The sequence below is a fragment of the Brassica oleracea genome, chromosome C8 (genome assembly GCF_000695525.1).
Source record: "Brassica oleracea var. oleracea cultivar TO1000 chromosome C8, BOL, whole genome shotgun sequence".
In the NCBI taxonomy this organism is placed as follows: Eukaryota; Viridiplantae; Streptophyta; class Magnoliopsida; order Brassicales; family Brassicaceae; genus Brassica; species Brassica oleracea.
In genome coordinates, this window is record NC_027755.1 from 24,982,790 (window position 1) to 24,999,094 (window position 16,305).

At 34.7% G+C, this 16,305-nt stretch overlaps 4 protein-coding genes across 4 annotated transcripts; 2 read left to right on the forward strand and 2 right to left on the reverse strand.

The window, feature by feature from the left end:
* Positions 1-138: 138 nt before the first annotated feature.
* LOC106312271 (probable Ufm1-specific protease) lies at positions 139-3,700 on the forward strand. The gene is made up of 13 exons (XM_013749726.1): positions 139-359; positions 580-939; positions 1,020-1,285; positions 1,347-1,434; positions 1,518-1,693; positions 1,812-1,902; positions 2,064-2,186; positions 2,268-2,315; positions 2,391-2,467; positions 2,569-2,657; positions 2,745-2,856; positions 2,983-3,085; positions 3,348-3,700. The coding sequence occupies exons 1-13, from the start codon at positions 182-184 to the stop codon at positions 3,575-3,577; spliced, it is 1,941 nt and encodes a 646-aa protein (XP_013605180.1). The 5' UTR covers positions 139-181; the 3' UTR covers positions 3,578-3,700.
* Positions 3,701-3,731: 31 nt separating this feature from the next.
* Positions 3,732-7,789, reverse strand: LOC106312272. Its single transcript, XM_013749727.1, has 5 exons — positions 7,632-7,789; positions 5,001-5,263; positions 4,646-4,857; positions 4,296-4,560; positions 3,732-4,210 (listed from the first exon to the last, which is right to left on the reverse strand). Exons 1-5 carry the CDS (start codon positions 7,717-7,719, stop codon positions 3,917-3,919), a joined length of 1,122 nt encoding a protein of 373 aa, XP_013605181.1. The 5' UTR covers positions 7,720-7,789; the 3' UTR covers positions 3,732-3,916.
* A 4,394-nt stretch (positions 7,790-12,183) lies between these two features.
* On the forward strand, positions 12,184-14,249 carry LOC106312691 (haloacid dehalogenase-like hydrolase domain-containing protein At3g48420). Its single transcript, XM_013750306.1, has 8 exons — positions 12,184-12,567; positions 12,644-12,714; positions 12,829-12,987; positions 13,247-13,313; positions 13,471-13,566; positions 13,708-13,754; positions 13,852-13,932; positions 14,032-14,249. Exons 1-8 carry the CDS (start codon positions 12,247-12,249, stop codon positions 14,153-14,155), a joined length of 966 nt encoding a protein of 321 aa, XP_013605760.1. The 5' UTR covers positions 12,184-12,246; the 3' UTR covers positions 14,156-14,249.
* LOC106312690 (protein LAZ1 homolog 2) lies at positions 14,173-16,099 on the reverse strand. The gene is made up of 6 exons (XM_013750305.1): positions 15,892-16,099; positions 15,673-15,729; positions 15,482-15,590; positions 15,192-15,385; positions 15,040-15,128; positions 14,173-14,942 (listed from the first exon to the last, which is right to left on the reverse strand). The coding sequence occupies exons 1-6, from the start codon at positions 16,027-16,029 to the stop codon at positions 14,318-14,320; spliced, it is 1,212 nt and encodes a 403-aa protein (XP_013605759.1). The 5' UTR covers positions 16,030-16,099; the 3' UTR covers positions 14,173-14,317.
* Positions 16,100-16,305: the final 206 nt, after the last annotated feature.

Here is a 16,305-nt window from a genome sequence, read left to right on the forward strand (position 1 = left end):
TTATCCACATAACCACTTTCGAAGAAGTCTAATATAAATAGGCCTACCATCATGGGCCTATACTTGACACGGCCCATGTAGATAACAAAGAGTCGCCACATCGTCAAATAAGTCTCTCACGACATAAGCAGTCATCGAAACACAAGTAAAAATAAAACTGATACCTGCCTTGTTGGATCCGATGGCTCCTCATTCGTGCGAGGCAGCGACCGTACGAGTCCTTTGCCCAAAGCTGCTTCTCTCTGGGAACCAACCAGGAGCTCTCCAATGGCTTATTGGTTCCCCATTCTTCCCGCCTTTCACCGTCGTCTCCACCTTCCGATGCATCCATCAGTCTCCTGATCTCGATCAAGAATCTGGTAAGAAGAAACCGTTTCCTACAAGGGTTTTGCAATTAGCTCATATCGAATCCAACTCAATTGCATGATTCTTGTTTTTGATATCGAAAGATCAATACTTTCTAATGGATCATCGTTGTCTTAGATCAGTTCTAGTGTTGTTGAGTTTAATGTGAGTTCTTGTGTTCACTTGTTTTTGTGTGTACTAGTAATTCTTTCTTGAATGATTGTAAACGAGCAGATGATCTCCGGAAGTTGTTACCGAAAGGTTTTGAGGTCATTGGAGGTCTGATAGTTGGGGACTCTGACGCTGAGAAAAGCGCGCTTGAGGCGGTCAGAGCAGCTCGTAGATTGCGCAAGATTATATCTGAAGGTGGAGAGTTAGATGACGAGAAGATAGTTGGAGCTAGTGTGGATGCAGGAACCGGTGCCATTCACTTCTTCATCTCTAAGACCGAGAAGTTAGCAAAGCTAGAGCCTGTTGCCTCCGTTGTGTATGAGGAGGACAAGTCTGGAAAGTATCTATGGGAGAATGGTTGCTTGCTTCACTGTGAGCTTCCCATCAAGTTGCCTTTCTATTTTCCCGCAAGCTCTCCCTCTGGTATAATCTCAGCCTCTATACTTTCTTTTGGCTCTATTTATCTTCTTTTTCTCTCAAGTTTAGTGATGTCATGTTTCCAGAGTCGAAGAAGATGTTTTCAGAAGCTGTTGATGCAGTTATTACTCAGTTTAAAGAACCAAATGTTGTGTACATAGCCGAGACCTTAAATAAAGCTTCTGGAGATGTTCCAAAGCCAGTCGTCCTCCGCGGTAAAGATTTTGGTTTTGGTGCTGATGCGTCAAACATTAACCGTTTGCCTGCTGCCGAAGACCAAGTATCTGACATTATATCATGTTCACATTTGTGTCTGAACAGCAAACCTGCTGCAGTAGTAAATTCAGCAGAGGTAAGTAAAACATATACTTGGTATTGCTGTTCTTGTCTCTACTGAAATTTCTTCTTCATAGAATGCAGATAAGATCCAAATATCTCTTATGCTTAATAGATCTGAAAAATCTCCAACCTCTGGTGCCCCTGTTGCAGAATATTTTCCAGGTAATCACTTGGAATGTAAATGATTTAAACTCAAATATGCTTGTTCCCTGTTCTCATTTCTTAAGTTGTTGCTTTTCTCACAGCTATGGAAGAAGCAAGGCTCATTGTTGTTGATTTGAATCTTGATGTACTCACTTATGCACCCAAGGAACTACCACTCATGCACGCGGTCTCAAACTTAGTTATCCCTGCTCTGGTTGATCAGCTATACTCCCTGAGGAAGATTATCTTACCACACCTCTTGATGGAACATCCTCAGGTAGGATATCGTTTCTTTTATATCCCTATCAGTATTCCCCATGTTGAGACGACATGCTTTTAGTTATCTTTTGCAATCACCACTCGTTGAATTATATGTAATCGGTTTGTTCTTACAGTTGCGTATTTATCACTTCAATCCACCTGGAGTATTACACCCAATAACAACTATATACGAGCTTAACTATGGAGAGTCTGAAATGAAGCAAGGTAACTATTGCAATTACGTCATGCTAAAACTCTTACTGAAGTTTCAGAGTCATCCGTTTAGCTTTCCATCCTTTAATTCTCTTACTGAAGTCTCATTCCTTTGTTGATGGTATTATGATGTTTAATTTACATATGGCTCTTGCCGTTGACTTTATTTGCAGTCGATGTTAGGAAATCTCTGCACATGAGGCTTGGTCTCCCACTTGACCGTCCCCTTCTGAGAACTGCTAATGCCTTGGATCTGTCTGTCAATGATGACTCAAGGAGTAACACAAAGAAAAGAGGTAGATACGTCTGCCTACTTTCTTATTTATCTCAATATTTTTCCATAGGCTCAAATTGTTAATCGACGTGGGCATTGTCAGGCTCCATCCAGCTCAAAGATGTGCATATCGGAATCCCTAGCAGCGGTGGTTAGTATTATTAATCTATGCCTTTGTCTTTCTTATTTCTTTGCTTGATTTATTCATTTGCAACGTTTAATGCAGTATCGGAGGGTGTGGCATCTGTTATCCAAGGCTCTTATGAGTATTATCATTATCTTCAGGATAGCTTTGATGACTCGGTATATCATTTTCTCATTCTTCCATGGTGTCAATAGAATAACCTGATACTGATACAATATCTTGTTGTGCTTCTAATACTAATTCTATATTGTTGTTTTAGGGATGGGGTTGTGCTTACCGATCATTGCAAACTATCATCTCTTGGTTCAGACTTCAACACTATACATCAGTCTCTGTACCTTCACATAGGTAAGAAACAGTTTTTTTTTTCCTGAATAAGAACTCTCAACTCCTCTTCATCACTTGATCTTCTAAGTATCATTCTTGGATGTTCAGGGAAATACAGCAGACACTCGTGGAGATAGGTGATAAGGATCCTTCATTTGTAGGATCGCGCGAGTGGATTGGTGCCATAGAGCTGAGTTTCGTGTTGGACAAACTTCTTGGTGTAAGTCTTCTACTCTAAACGTCCTTTGTCTTTCAACATATATATATGCTAAGGAGGAATATATTTCAACATCTAATATTGAGTATTGACATAAAGAAACTGTTGGGTCTTTTTTTCTATATGCAGGTAAGTTGCAAAATCATGAACTTCAGATCCGGATCCGAGCTCCCAGAGAAATGCCGTGAGTTAGCTCTGCACTTTGAGACCCAAGGAACTCCAATAATGATCGGTAAGTCAAGCCAAATCACTCTGATACTTTAACCTTACACAAGCTAATCCTTTAGAATAAAAACAAAAACATTGATGTGAATAAGCCTCCAAGATAGTATGTATTTCAAAAGCATAAGTGGCACTTAAAACCATACATATGAAGGATCACTCCACTGGTCGTTAATGTGAGCTAAAACCTATAAGAGGAATGTGAGGACATCCAAACTGATGAACTCAACCCACATCACAAACTGTATTGTAATGGGAATTGATTGTTTCAGGAGGTGGTGTTCTTGCATACACGCTTTTGGGAGTGGATTTCGATGAAGGAAGCGGAGATTGTGCCTTCTTGATCTTGGATCCGCATTATACAGGTGGTGAAGATCACAAGAAGATAGTGAATGGTGGATGGTGTGGGTGGAAAAAAGCAATTGATAGCAAAGGGAAGAGCTTTTTCTTGCACAACAAGTTTTACAATCTTCTCCTTCCTCAGCGTCCTAACATGGTTTGATCTTTTCTTCATATTTTTCTTACAAACCAACAATTATTTTTTTTCTTGTCTTATCACAGTTTTGTTATTTGTTTAGTGTACTCTTGTCCCTCGTGATAGTGTGCAAAATGACTTTCAGTTGTTTTTTAAAATGTACAATAAAAATAAATTAAACTAAAATCAAACGGAGAGATTAAGCAATTAGTCCAAGGTCGATTCATGATGATAATCGTACAAGCAATTTAGTCATTCTTGGAAAATATAAACCACATTGACTCAAACTAGCATCCTCTCTAGTCTCACTTATTTAATAGTTGATCATAACTAGTTTGTCTCCAGCAAAAGCTTCTCTACTCGCACTTACTCCCCAACCAAAAGTGACTTGATGATCTTATCAGTCATACCTTCCACAAGAGGTAACAAATGTCCTGATCCTGAGATTTCATGGTAACTAATCCATGGAAGCCTTGATGCTATATAACTCTGAAGCTTCACTGGCACAAACCTGTCCTCATCACCATGCCATAGATGAACCGAGCCATTCTTGTTCGGAAACGGATCTTTAAGGTCTAAAGGATCAAACTCCCAGCCTGAAAATCCAACATTCAAATCTCGGTGTAGGCTTTCGTATTCACCTTGTTGTCTTGTGTATCCCTGAAACAAAAAAAAAAAAAACAAAGAACCTTAACCAAACGGCACAACATTTTGTCAAACTAAACATCTATAGATGTGCTTGTACCCGATTTGGACTGACGAATCCGAGCTTAGACAAGACCTCCATGTCCTGACGGGAGAAAATGATGGGGTTGCCAGCGATGACATTGGAGATTGGGAACCATTTCTGAGTGTTCCACCAGTATGTAAGCCAAGGAGCATAGTGAGCTACGCGAAGTGACCACTGATCTGCAGGATACATAAGAGAGAAAGCTTCTCTTGTTATGTCTCCAGGCAGGTTTCTCCACCAGTAGTTAATCGCTGGTGCTACAAGCGCTGCTCCTGCTAACCTGTTTAAACTCAGAGCATCAATTCAAACACATGTCATAGACAAACCGTACTCAGAAGAACCAAGACAGTTTTAGTTTAAAGCACCTGTGAGGAATGTACTTAAGACATGCCCAAGAGATTTCACCACCCATGGAGAGACCAAAGACATAGAAGTTAGGTCCTAGTCCTAATCCATCAGCCAGCTCTTGTACATCCAATGCTATGCTTCTAGGTGATCGATTCGGGTCAGGATCACTCTCTCCGTAACCAGGACGGTCGAATGACACAGTGTATATCCTCAACTCATCCACAAGAGCCTAAATCATGATGCACAAAGATATCAACCAAAGAGACAAGTAGTTTTGACAAGCTTGTGAGATTTTACAGAAAGGTTTTAACATTTTCACATGCTAACGATGTTTGACAAGTGGGTCATGAGGGCTTTCGCCGGAGAACTTACGGGGGATAAGAAAAAGGGGAAAGGCGAGTCGAGCATACTAGAATCGAAGCCGTGGATGAATATGATTTTGAACTTGGCTTCGTCTCTATGAATTCCGTGCTCCTTGTAAGCCAAATGTCTTCCGTCTCTCAGTTTGATCCTCGGTGCTGTCACTGCGGCTCCGTCTGGAGAGCCGACGGTTTTTGGCGGTGGTGGTTGGATTGATTGATAAGCCCATGCCAAAGCTCCCACGAACAACACCAGGAGGATCGTCTTCAAGAAGTCTGCATAGTCGAGGAAGCAAGTCTTTTAATAGCATTTCCAGATTACACATGTTCGGAATGCTTAGTCTGACCTATAAACTTGTTTCTTGGTTAACAAGTTAGTATTGATGGGTAACTAATTAATTATTGACTGATAAGTCTAACCGAAAACATCATATAATTTGGAACACAAAAATTTCTGTAAACCGACTTATATTAAAAAACGGAGGGAGTATTAAATTAGGAACATGACCTATTGATATAGGTTTAGTCCAACTAATTATTTTATAAATGCATCTAAATAATCATAACCACCTTCTAAATATTGATACATGCTATGTCTAATTATTTATTTATTATATTAATAATAACTAACTTCCTGTGTTTGCTACCAAAAAAAAAAACTTTCTGCATTTAATTTATAACCTCTTTTCTTATTTTCTATATTCTAGAAACCCATAACTCTCATTTTTACTCACTAGAATTCATGAATATATTATATATATGAGTGAAAAATTAAGTATAAACTAGAATTTACGAAATAATGTAGAATAATGGTAGTTAATTTAATATTTGTTAATAATTATTATCTACATTAATAATTTTATGTTAAACGGTAGTTAATCTAATAATAATAAGATATAAATAGTACTTTTAAGATTAACCATTTCAAGACTCATTAATTAATCATTAATAATTATTATTTATATTAATTTAATATTTATTAAATTAAACCACCAAAATAAAATCAAGATTAAATCAACAAATCATAATGTGGGTCTGAATTATCTCAAATCCTTAAAAAATAGTTCCATTTAAGATAAAAAATTAAATCATATAAACTTAATTTAATAAAATTATAGAAACAAGTTTAAAACACACAAAAATGAATTTTATCGATACACAGCTGGTTAAAAATATAAAATATTTTATTTAAATTAAAATATATAAAAAAAAAATCAGTGTAAAATAAGTTTAACAACAAGTTAAATAAACAAAATCATAATGGGTCAGAATTATTTGGAGTCTTCAAAAATGTAGTCATATTTAAAATAAAAAAATAAGTCATATAATAAATTTAAGATAAATTTCTAATATATATATATATATGTATCATTTATTAAAGATCATAATTTCATACGTAAAATAATTTTTTCAACAAAAAATATTAACCCCGAGTTTTTTAAGCGCAGATCAAAAAATATATACGTCCTTCGAATGACGAATCAGAATCTAGTTAAAATATTAAAAACAATACCGACTAGTTAGGTCCGATTAATATTTTTGAATGATATATGTAATCTTTTTTTCAACAAAACACAAAGTGAATACAGTAACTAATTAGAACCGGCTTAACTGGATTGGTTGGGCCGGTTCAAATTGAATAAAATATTCTAACCAAACTAGCTTTCCATTCTAAAGACATTTACAATGAAAAGTTTTCATAGAGTTTGTCAACTAAAAATAAATAAATATATATATATATATAAGTTAAAAAATTATTGCACCTAAGAGCATGATTAACCCCGGTATCTTAGTCAGGGTTTTTAACTTATGATTTGATTTTTTTTTTTACATTTTTCGGCTAAGAGACAGCTCTTAGAGCATGATTAATAGGGGTTTTTAGGGTGGAGTTATTAACAAAATATAAGAAACTGTATATTTAAGAACTGGTTCTTAGCTTTTTTAGTTAAAAGTTAAGAGATGGTTTCTTATATTTTGTTAAGAACTCCGCCCTAAGAACTCCTCATTAATCATTCTCTTATTATGATTCTTAGTTTTTCTTAGTTAAAAGCTAAGAATCGTCTCTTAGCCGAAGCTAAAAATTTCAGTTAAGAGATTGGGGTTAATCATGTTCTAAGCATTATATTTTAATTTAAAAATAGGATTTATTTTTAATTTTAATTTTTTAAATCATAAATTATATTAAAATAGTATTTTTTTGTTTAGATATCCTCTTTAAGAGAAAACTATTTGGCTGGAAATGCTCTAATGTCCGCTCAATCATCCAGGTGTACAGTTACTTTGGTAATAATCTATATTTTTTGTTATTTGCAATAATTGCAAACAATTTTTTCCCCTGAAAATATAAAAGAATGGGCATGAAAAGAATGCGGGGGAGAAGATGATTATTTCCTTGCTTCCACAGATACATTTTTTTTTTGGTCAAAACTTCCACAGAATATAAATTTAAATTAGTCAGATATAAATTTAAGATGATTATCTCCTATAAACTTCCACAGAATATAAACTTCCACAGAATAAACAAAATTTTCTCTTTATTATCTATTTTTTGAGACCGAAGTACCTTTTTTCTTTCTTTTTTTTATCAAAAGAGACCGCAGTACAAAAACAAGAAATAGTAAAGAAGAAAGAAGGATTTGATTACCAAAAGAAGATACTCCTTGAGTGTTTCTTGTGTGAGATTGTGCAGAAGGTGCAGGCATATTCGTCCTATCTGTTCCTTCGCTAGACATTCTCTCTTTTCTCTTGGAAAACTTTTCCAGGAAAATAAGTAAGAGAAAGAGTGTTTGGTGGGCGACAACTTAAGAAGAGTTTCTTGGCTCTTTATGACTTTTTGTCTTTTTATGTAAATGAATTTATTGTAGCTAAATTGGATTTTAGTTTTTCGTTTTTTTTCTGGCAAAAATGGTAAATTTGTAGAAACGTGGACATTTATGTAACTTTCCAGTTTCCAAGACGAGATGTACTAAAATAAGTAATTACGATAGGAACTTGGAATCCTCGAACAGTAGACACCAGACTTGTGATTTGAAAAATTCAAAATTTTGGTGATTCCTTCTCCGATTTTTGGTCCATAGTTTCAAAAACTAGTACGAACATTTTTTTAATATTTATTACTGCAATTCTTCTTATAAAACAAATTTGTTTTTCTTAATTCTTTTTAAATCCAATCGCACTACTCATTTTTTTCAAGAGAAAATCTATTCAACATTCGAGAAAGTTTACTCGACTCAGAAATCATCTATATACCACGAACGAATAATCTAAGGATAGACAGTTTAGCACGTATTGCCAAAAAACAACTTCGTCGTTCACATGAATGAGAAGCTACCAGTGTGGTTTACAGAGTCAATTTGAGTTTGTTTAAGTTAATGACAAAAAAAAACAATATAGTGGCCAGTTTAGTTTTATTCTTCAATAATAGAAGCATATGGCTACTTTGTTTGCAAAAAGATAATCAAACTTATTTTTATATAGACCATATTCATGTATTATTCATTAATGTAATTGCTTTTGTTTATTGTATTTCGTGCAATTTTAAAAGTGCAATAGATATTGTACCAATTTATGTCATTAACCTAAATGACACACGAATGAATGATAAAAATATTTCATGTGAATATATTTATTTTCATTATTATTAAATGTAGCTGTAGGTCTAAGTGTTAATTATATAACATGATGTATGATAGATGAAGAATTGCAAATAAAAGTTTAACATTGAAAAATCCATGGTAAATAATCAAAGAGCATCGTAGTAGAAAAGTCTAAATCACCAATAGACAACACAAAGAACCTCAAAACATAGATAATAAAGATAAAATTCAAGTTTAAAAGGACAAAAACAAACACATTGTAATTTCTGGTTTAATAATTTAAATAAAGCGGACGTTTTATAAATTACACTTAATATATGTTATTCAGTAAAATATTTAATTCATACAAATAATTTGATTAACATATATGTATGACCAAAATCTAAAATACAAGTATAGTCTTAAGGGAATTAATATTAAAATTAATATTAAATTGAACAGAATTTGTCATAAATATCACATAATGTAGGATTTTAGTTAGTGTTCATGTTTTAATAAGAGAAATATTACTAATAATTTGAAACAATAAATTAAACTACTTCATGCAAACTATAAAATTATTGTGTTTGAAAATATTATATTAAACTATTAGCAATATGGTAAATGTTAAAATTATATACCACTAACCATGTAAATCGAATATTTATATTTATAAAATTAAAATAATCATCCGCACAGTTGTGCGAATCAAAATTTAGTATATTATTAATTAAATTGTGAAGGTGAAATACAAAGTGTGTAGTGTGTACAAGCCATCAGATAAAATGATAAAAGTTTGAACAAAACAAATCGGATATATAAACCATATTCTTAAAACAAATATGATACTTGATAATATATGTTCTCGGCTCACTTGATCCAACTCAACATTGCGGAACCTCTGAGATCCCCTATCGTTTATCATAAAAAAAGGCTTTTCCAGTTTCAGTATTTTATTCTTTAGGTGATCAATATTGTTACATACAGAGCCGGCTTAGACAATTGATAGATGGGGTAAATTTCTAAAATCCAACCTATAAAAACATGATACAGTACTTAAAACTATTACTACAACTAAAATACCAAACAACAATGTTTAGCAAAAACAAACATAAAATAAAATAATTTTTTTGCATCTTGTGTCTTATAAATGTTATCACTAAGACCATAAAAATCAGAATTTGTTTTCTGCTTTTCATTCTTCTTCCTAGCTTTTGTGGCAATCACTTGTTTCCACCAATAATTTCATTATTTGACATGTTTATTGGATATGAAAAACAAAGAAAACAGTAGTCATCTAAATAAAAAATTATAATCATAACAAATGGATGTTTTCAAGCTTCACTTGATGCAAAATCATGAATAATAGTTCCTCTAACATGTATTTTTCATTCTTTAAATAGCTAAACCATTCAACTTTTCTTAAGATCGATATTGAAGATTGCAAATAATATTTCAGTAATTTTAATTTTTAAAAACTTCTTTCCGCTGAAACTACAGTCATTTATATAGTTAAAAGAATACTATAAGCAATTGACATATTATGATAATACTATAAGCAATTGACATATTATGATAACAACTCACAGTTTCAACTAACTTAAGTACTTTGCTTGGTTCCAATGGTATAGCACGTAAAGTAGTTTGCAAGATTTTCAATTCAGAATATAAATTATTTAAATCAACATCTGAAAAACTACAATGAGAAAAAAAATTAGTGAAAATTAGTACAAGGTTCTCGTATTTCACTTTCATCTAATGCCTTTAGTTTTCTCAAATTAAATAAAAACTCAATTTTTAAAAAACAATTCACTGTTTGATCAAATATGTTCTTGAATGAAGTTATTACGATGTACACTACAACTTTAAAAAATAATTCTCTAAATTGATCTTCACACGTTAGTAATTCTTTAACTAACTAAGTATCATCTGATCATTTTTCCTAAAGGTATTGCGCTTATTTGCAACTACATGATCAACATTCATATCATGATCAATACTTTGAGCTATATTCAAATTAGAAGTAAACCCTTCATTTATGTACTTCTTTGAAAACAGAACTACACCTTCTAATTGTTTCAAAGCATTATCAATGCACATAGATTTAGCTTGTGAGTTCTTACTCACCGAGTTAATAGCAAACAAAATTTCATACAAAATAAACATGTCAAGTATGAGTTCACAATCATCAAATGACATAATTCAGTTTTCAACATTACCTTTTGTCATAGCATAATCACATGATTCATATAATTCCAATAAAGCCGATCTTATTTGTGGAGCTTGAAATATAATTTCTTTACACTTTTGGTTCGTCTCTCCCAATGAGTATTGCATAAAAATTCACTGTAAAAGGGGAACATGGTCAATTAAAATCTTTCATCTCTTTGTAGAACTAGAAAAAAAGCTTATATATATGGACTGCAAAATTCCAAAGAATGAAACTTTTACACATGAATGAACCATATCACTAACCACAAGATTAAGCTTATGATAAGCACATGATATATACAATCTTTTGGATTTATATCAAGAATTTTTTTTTCTAATAATACCTTGATGTTTTTTTTTCATATTGAAACCCTTATCATAGCTGTGATCCCTCACATTACTAACATCAAGAATAAGAGATTTTAAAGCTTCTAACTATTTTTCAAAATGTCCTAATCTATGTGTGTCATCTACCATAAGAAACTCTAAGAAGTATTTTTGTACTCTTATTTTTTTATTTGATAGACTCACACATCATATTATTAGAGTCATTTTTTCTTGATGAATCACATTCGATGTACAATCAATAATGACTGGAAAATATTTTCCCTCATTAATGACTTCTACAATGAAAAGTTGAACATTATGAACTATAGAGGAGATATAAACTCGTTCTCACTATTATGAACAAAATAATGATGATGTATTTCTTGACTTTGAATGCGTGTAATATGATCTTAAATCACCGAGTCAAATTCCGAAATCATCTCAATAGAGCTTAAGAAATTACAATTTTTATTTTTATATAAAAAAAAAATCAAATTTTCTTGTAATTGCCAAATTCTGTTAACAGAAAATTTCACAACATCAATTATTATAGTTAAGCAACTCCAGCTCTCTGTCTCTTTTGGAATTTCCTTTTTGTGATTCTTTATCAATGGTTAAATTCTGAACAAGAGAAATATCTCACGAAAAATATTTTATAAATAGAGAAAAAAATTATTTCATTAATTATATATCTTAAGTGATGAGAACTACATTTTAAAGTGTTTAAATGAAATACTTTGAGATATTTTTGAACTAGATTCTCACTAATTAAAATACTCACTCAATAAAATGATATTTTCAGTTTTCTTTGAAGTTTTGTAAAATACTCTTGAGATAATTCCAATGGCCATGCACTTATATTCTTATGGATCTTATTCCTTTATCACACGATGGGAAGAGTTTGATTGGCCTTGTCATTGAGAATGTCCTAAGCTTAAATTTGTACAAGTCACCAAAAGCAATCCGACCCGGTTTTTTTAGTACGAGTGTATGTATCCTAATCCAACAACCCGAACCGGGTGGTTATTACTTGTGGTCGTTAGCACAAAGACCGGATAAGTTGAAGAAATCCCCGACCGTTATTTTACTTGGCAAAAGAGATAGATAGAGAGAGAGAGAGAGAGAGAGAAAATCATCAAACAAACAATGGCGACTGTGAGACTCTCTCTGTCTTCACCTTCTTCAATTCAGTCAAAGCTATCGGCGGCGTCATTCATCCCCAATGCAGCGCGTGCGTTTAACGCGACACCTTTGTCGGCAAAGGCTTCGAGGTCGCGGTACATGGGCAAGTGCTTGAGATTAAACCCGACGATAACACACAGAGGATCTCGCTCCGGAGGAATCAAATGCTCTGCTTCATCTTCTTCGGCGACTCTTCCCTCTGCTCTGCTCTTCGATTGCGATGGCGTGCTTGTTGATACGGAGAAGGACGGTCACAGGATCTCCTTCAACGACACCTTCAAAGAGGTCACTCTTCTCCCCCCCCTTTAACTTTTTATTGGGCTTTAAAGCTGCAACTTTTGAGTCTTTGGTAATCTCGCAGAGAGATTTGGGTGTTACATGGGATGTCGATTTATACGGCGAGCTGCTGAAAATCGGTGGCGGGAAAGAAAGGTATTACCAAAACCCGATGTTAATGAAGTTTCAGTTTAGTCTTGTCTGAATGAAATTAATTTTTTTTTTTCAATTGAGATGGCTTTGGTTTTTTTACTTTTTTTTCTTTTGTAGAATGACAGCGTATTTTAACAAGGTAGGTTGGCCAGAGAATGCTCCCAAGGATGAGGCAGAGAGGAAAGCGTTCATAGCTGGGCTTCACAAGCAGAAGACTGAGCTTTTCATGGTTCTCATCGAGAAAAAACTGCTTCCTCTTCGACCCGGTGTTGCCAAGTTAGTTAGAATCAATTCTTATATATTTCTTGATGCTCTCACTTTCTTTTGATGTTATATAGCCTTCTTGGGATTTGATTATAAACAAAACTTAGGACATTTAGAACATTATTTGATGGATTCTCCTGATGCTATTTAATGTTGGTTAAGGCTAGTTATCTCTTGGAATCATATACATGTACTGAAACATCATCTCTTGTAGGTTTCGACTATTTCTTGGTTTACCTAAGCCTATTCATGTTGGAAATTAACATTGTAGGTTGGTTGATCAAGCATTAACGAATGGAGTAAAAGTTGCCGTGTGCAGCACTTCAAATGAGAAGGCGGTATGATCACTCAGGTTCTACTACTTCAGTTTCCGTGGCCATATTAGTCTTCCAACATATAAATGGATACGCAGCTGTGTTATTCCACAAGAATGTTCTTAGATATTCCTTTAGCTTCGAAGAAATGTAATATAATCTCACGGAAACGTGATCTCAGGTTTCTGCTATAGTTTCATGCTTGCTTGGACCAGAACGAGCAGAGAATATCAAGATATTCGCTGGAGACGTTGTCCCCAAGAAAAAGCCTGATCCGGTGATTTACTCCCTTCCCATCTTAACGTTCCTCAACACACCTTTCCAAATTTTAGCGACAAAAAAAAAAAAAAAAAACACACCTTTTCATTACAACAGGACATCTTTTGCTTCATCTTAGCTAAAGATTTGTTTTTAACAGGCCATCTACAACTTAGCAGCTGAAACCCTTGGAGTTGATCCCTCAAAGTAAGTGTTTCTATAATTATTTACAGGGGAATGAATGAGTAGATATTTTTTATAGAAAAAGGTCTTCTAATGAGTTTGACTCTATTTGTATGTGCAGATGTGTTGTGGTTGAAGATAGCGCTATAGGGCTAGCAGCTGCAAAAGCTGCGGGTATGACTTGTATAGTTACAAAGAGTGGGTGAGTAGTTTCACTAACACAGCTATCATAACCTGATGATTCATAAATTCATAATCAATCAGAAAATAAAATGAGTACTCTTCATATATGGATTTGCAGATACACTGCGGATGAAGATTTTGTGAACGCAGACGCGGTTTTCGACTGCATTGGAGACCCTCCAGAAGAGAGATTTGATCTATCATTCTGTGGAAGCCTTCTCCAGAAACAGCTCGTTAGTTAAAACTATACACTCTCAACATTGGCGTGTATAGTGAAAAAGACTTATTCACTGTAAACTCGTTATACACATTATATCTCTCACATTTCCATGAGCAGATGTTTCAGTTTCAACAAAACCACTAGAGTCCGAAAATTTCATCACAGGTCGAAGGCTGAGCCGACCTCATTGATCTTTTTTCTCCACAGAAGTCCCAACGGTCACTTCTGCTTTTTCTTCTTCCTTACCATCCGAATCCAAAAGCTTCTCCTGAATCTTCGTCACACCCTTCTCAACCGGTCCCATCGCTTGGTTTATCGTCAGAACCACATCCTTGACAACATGCTGACCACCATCCATAACTATATCCTGTACACTCTCCTTAATACTCGTCCCCGATGCTTCAACATGAGTCTCCTTCTTCTCAACAACACCGCCACTTTCGTCTAGCTTAACCTCCGTCGTCTTCGTCCTCGTGATTTTACCGCACTCTGAGACCGGGATGTAGTGGTAAGGCTCAACTGGGAAAACAAAGATATGCGCCACCGCTGCTATGGCCATCTCGATGCAAATGAGAAAATCTTGCAGTGCGTTCTGGAACCTTCCTTCTTTTGGAAGCACGCCGTAGTAGCAAAGCAGCGCGATGCCGAAGCCTTGCCACCAAGTGGCAAAGACGATGGCCTTGAAGCTGATGAACTTGGCCAAGGGTTTGATTTCTTTAAGGCGTTCGTGAGTCACGTTGTAGAACTGGACTAGGCAGAAGAGAGCCCACATCTGGCTGAAGTTTAGCACCACCTCTATGTATGGATATCTAACATTAAAAAAAAATCAAAAAGATTCATCACTAGTTTTTTTCTTCTCCATCTGATGAAAAACAGACACATGATGTGTTTCCTTTCCTGGCATACCCGTAATACCATTTGAATTCACCATCACCATAAACACCGAGAAGCTCCAACAAAAATGCCAAGAATGCACAAAAGGTTTTGAGGATCATCTGAAAACAAAATTAAAATATTACAAAAAAAGAAAGAAAAACAACTGAAATGATATTACTTACATATTGGACAAGACCGAACTTCTCTATGACAAAGAGCTCAGGACCCAAGACATATGGTTCACACAAGAACTTCCATAATGGATTCCTCTGCTTCTGCGTCTTCTTTGTCTTCTTCTCACTCTTATTCTCTTCTCCTTCTAGTAATGGTTCTCTTGATTCATCTTCGAGCAATTCAACAACTCTTCTTTCACCACCTGAGCATATACATATTGGATAGTTTTTGGTTTAAACATAAACATAGTTCTGGATTCAGACAAGAGAGAGATAGAGCACAAAAAGGGTTGTGTCACCTAGACAAGCGACCAAGTAACTTCCAAAGGAGTACAAAGCGAAAGCCTCATAGCAATTTCTCAAAATGTCACAAGGCAGTGAGAGTTTTGCATTGGACAAGGAAATTATCTAAACCACAAACATAAACCGCTTCGGTTAAAATTGAAAACTACAAAACTCCGGAAAGGGGAGAGAAAGAGTTGACACTTACAGATTCAGTGGCGTAAACAGGGACCATAAACAAAACAGGAACAATCCATTTTTGCTCCTGCAAATTATTTATTCTCAAGTTCATCAATACTCAAAGACAACCGATAATTTCCTATAAGAAGATACGTAAGCATCTGTCACGCAGATGTCTACGGAGAATGAAACTATACGTCGGAAAATATATATATAGAGAGAGAATGAAGAAATCGTATGTACGGACAGAGGGGTTGGTGTAGTAACGGAGGTGCTGGAGGATAAGGAAAAGGGAGAGACATATTGCGACGGCGGCGAAAGAACCTCCGACCAGTAAAGCCGGAAAATGTAGATCTCTGTACGTATTTGTCTCGCTTTCTCCCATCTTGACATCATAATAATAATGATAGATGAGGCAACATTATCATTTTTTATCAATCAAACTCTGCCTTTTCCAAAATATGTTTTTGCCTTATTATGATCGGTGTGTGTTTTGTTTTGAGGTTATGCTCACGTGGAACCCGTTCGCGGACGCCACATATCATATGCGTACTGCGACACGTTTCACAATGAGAAAATGGAAACTTCGGTTAAACCGTAAAAGTGAATTAAGATGGCTCCTAATATCAGAGCTTGGAGTATATGCTTTTTTTTTTCTTGA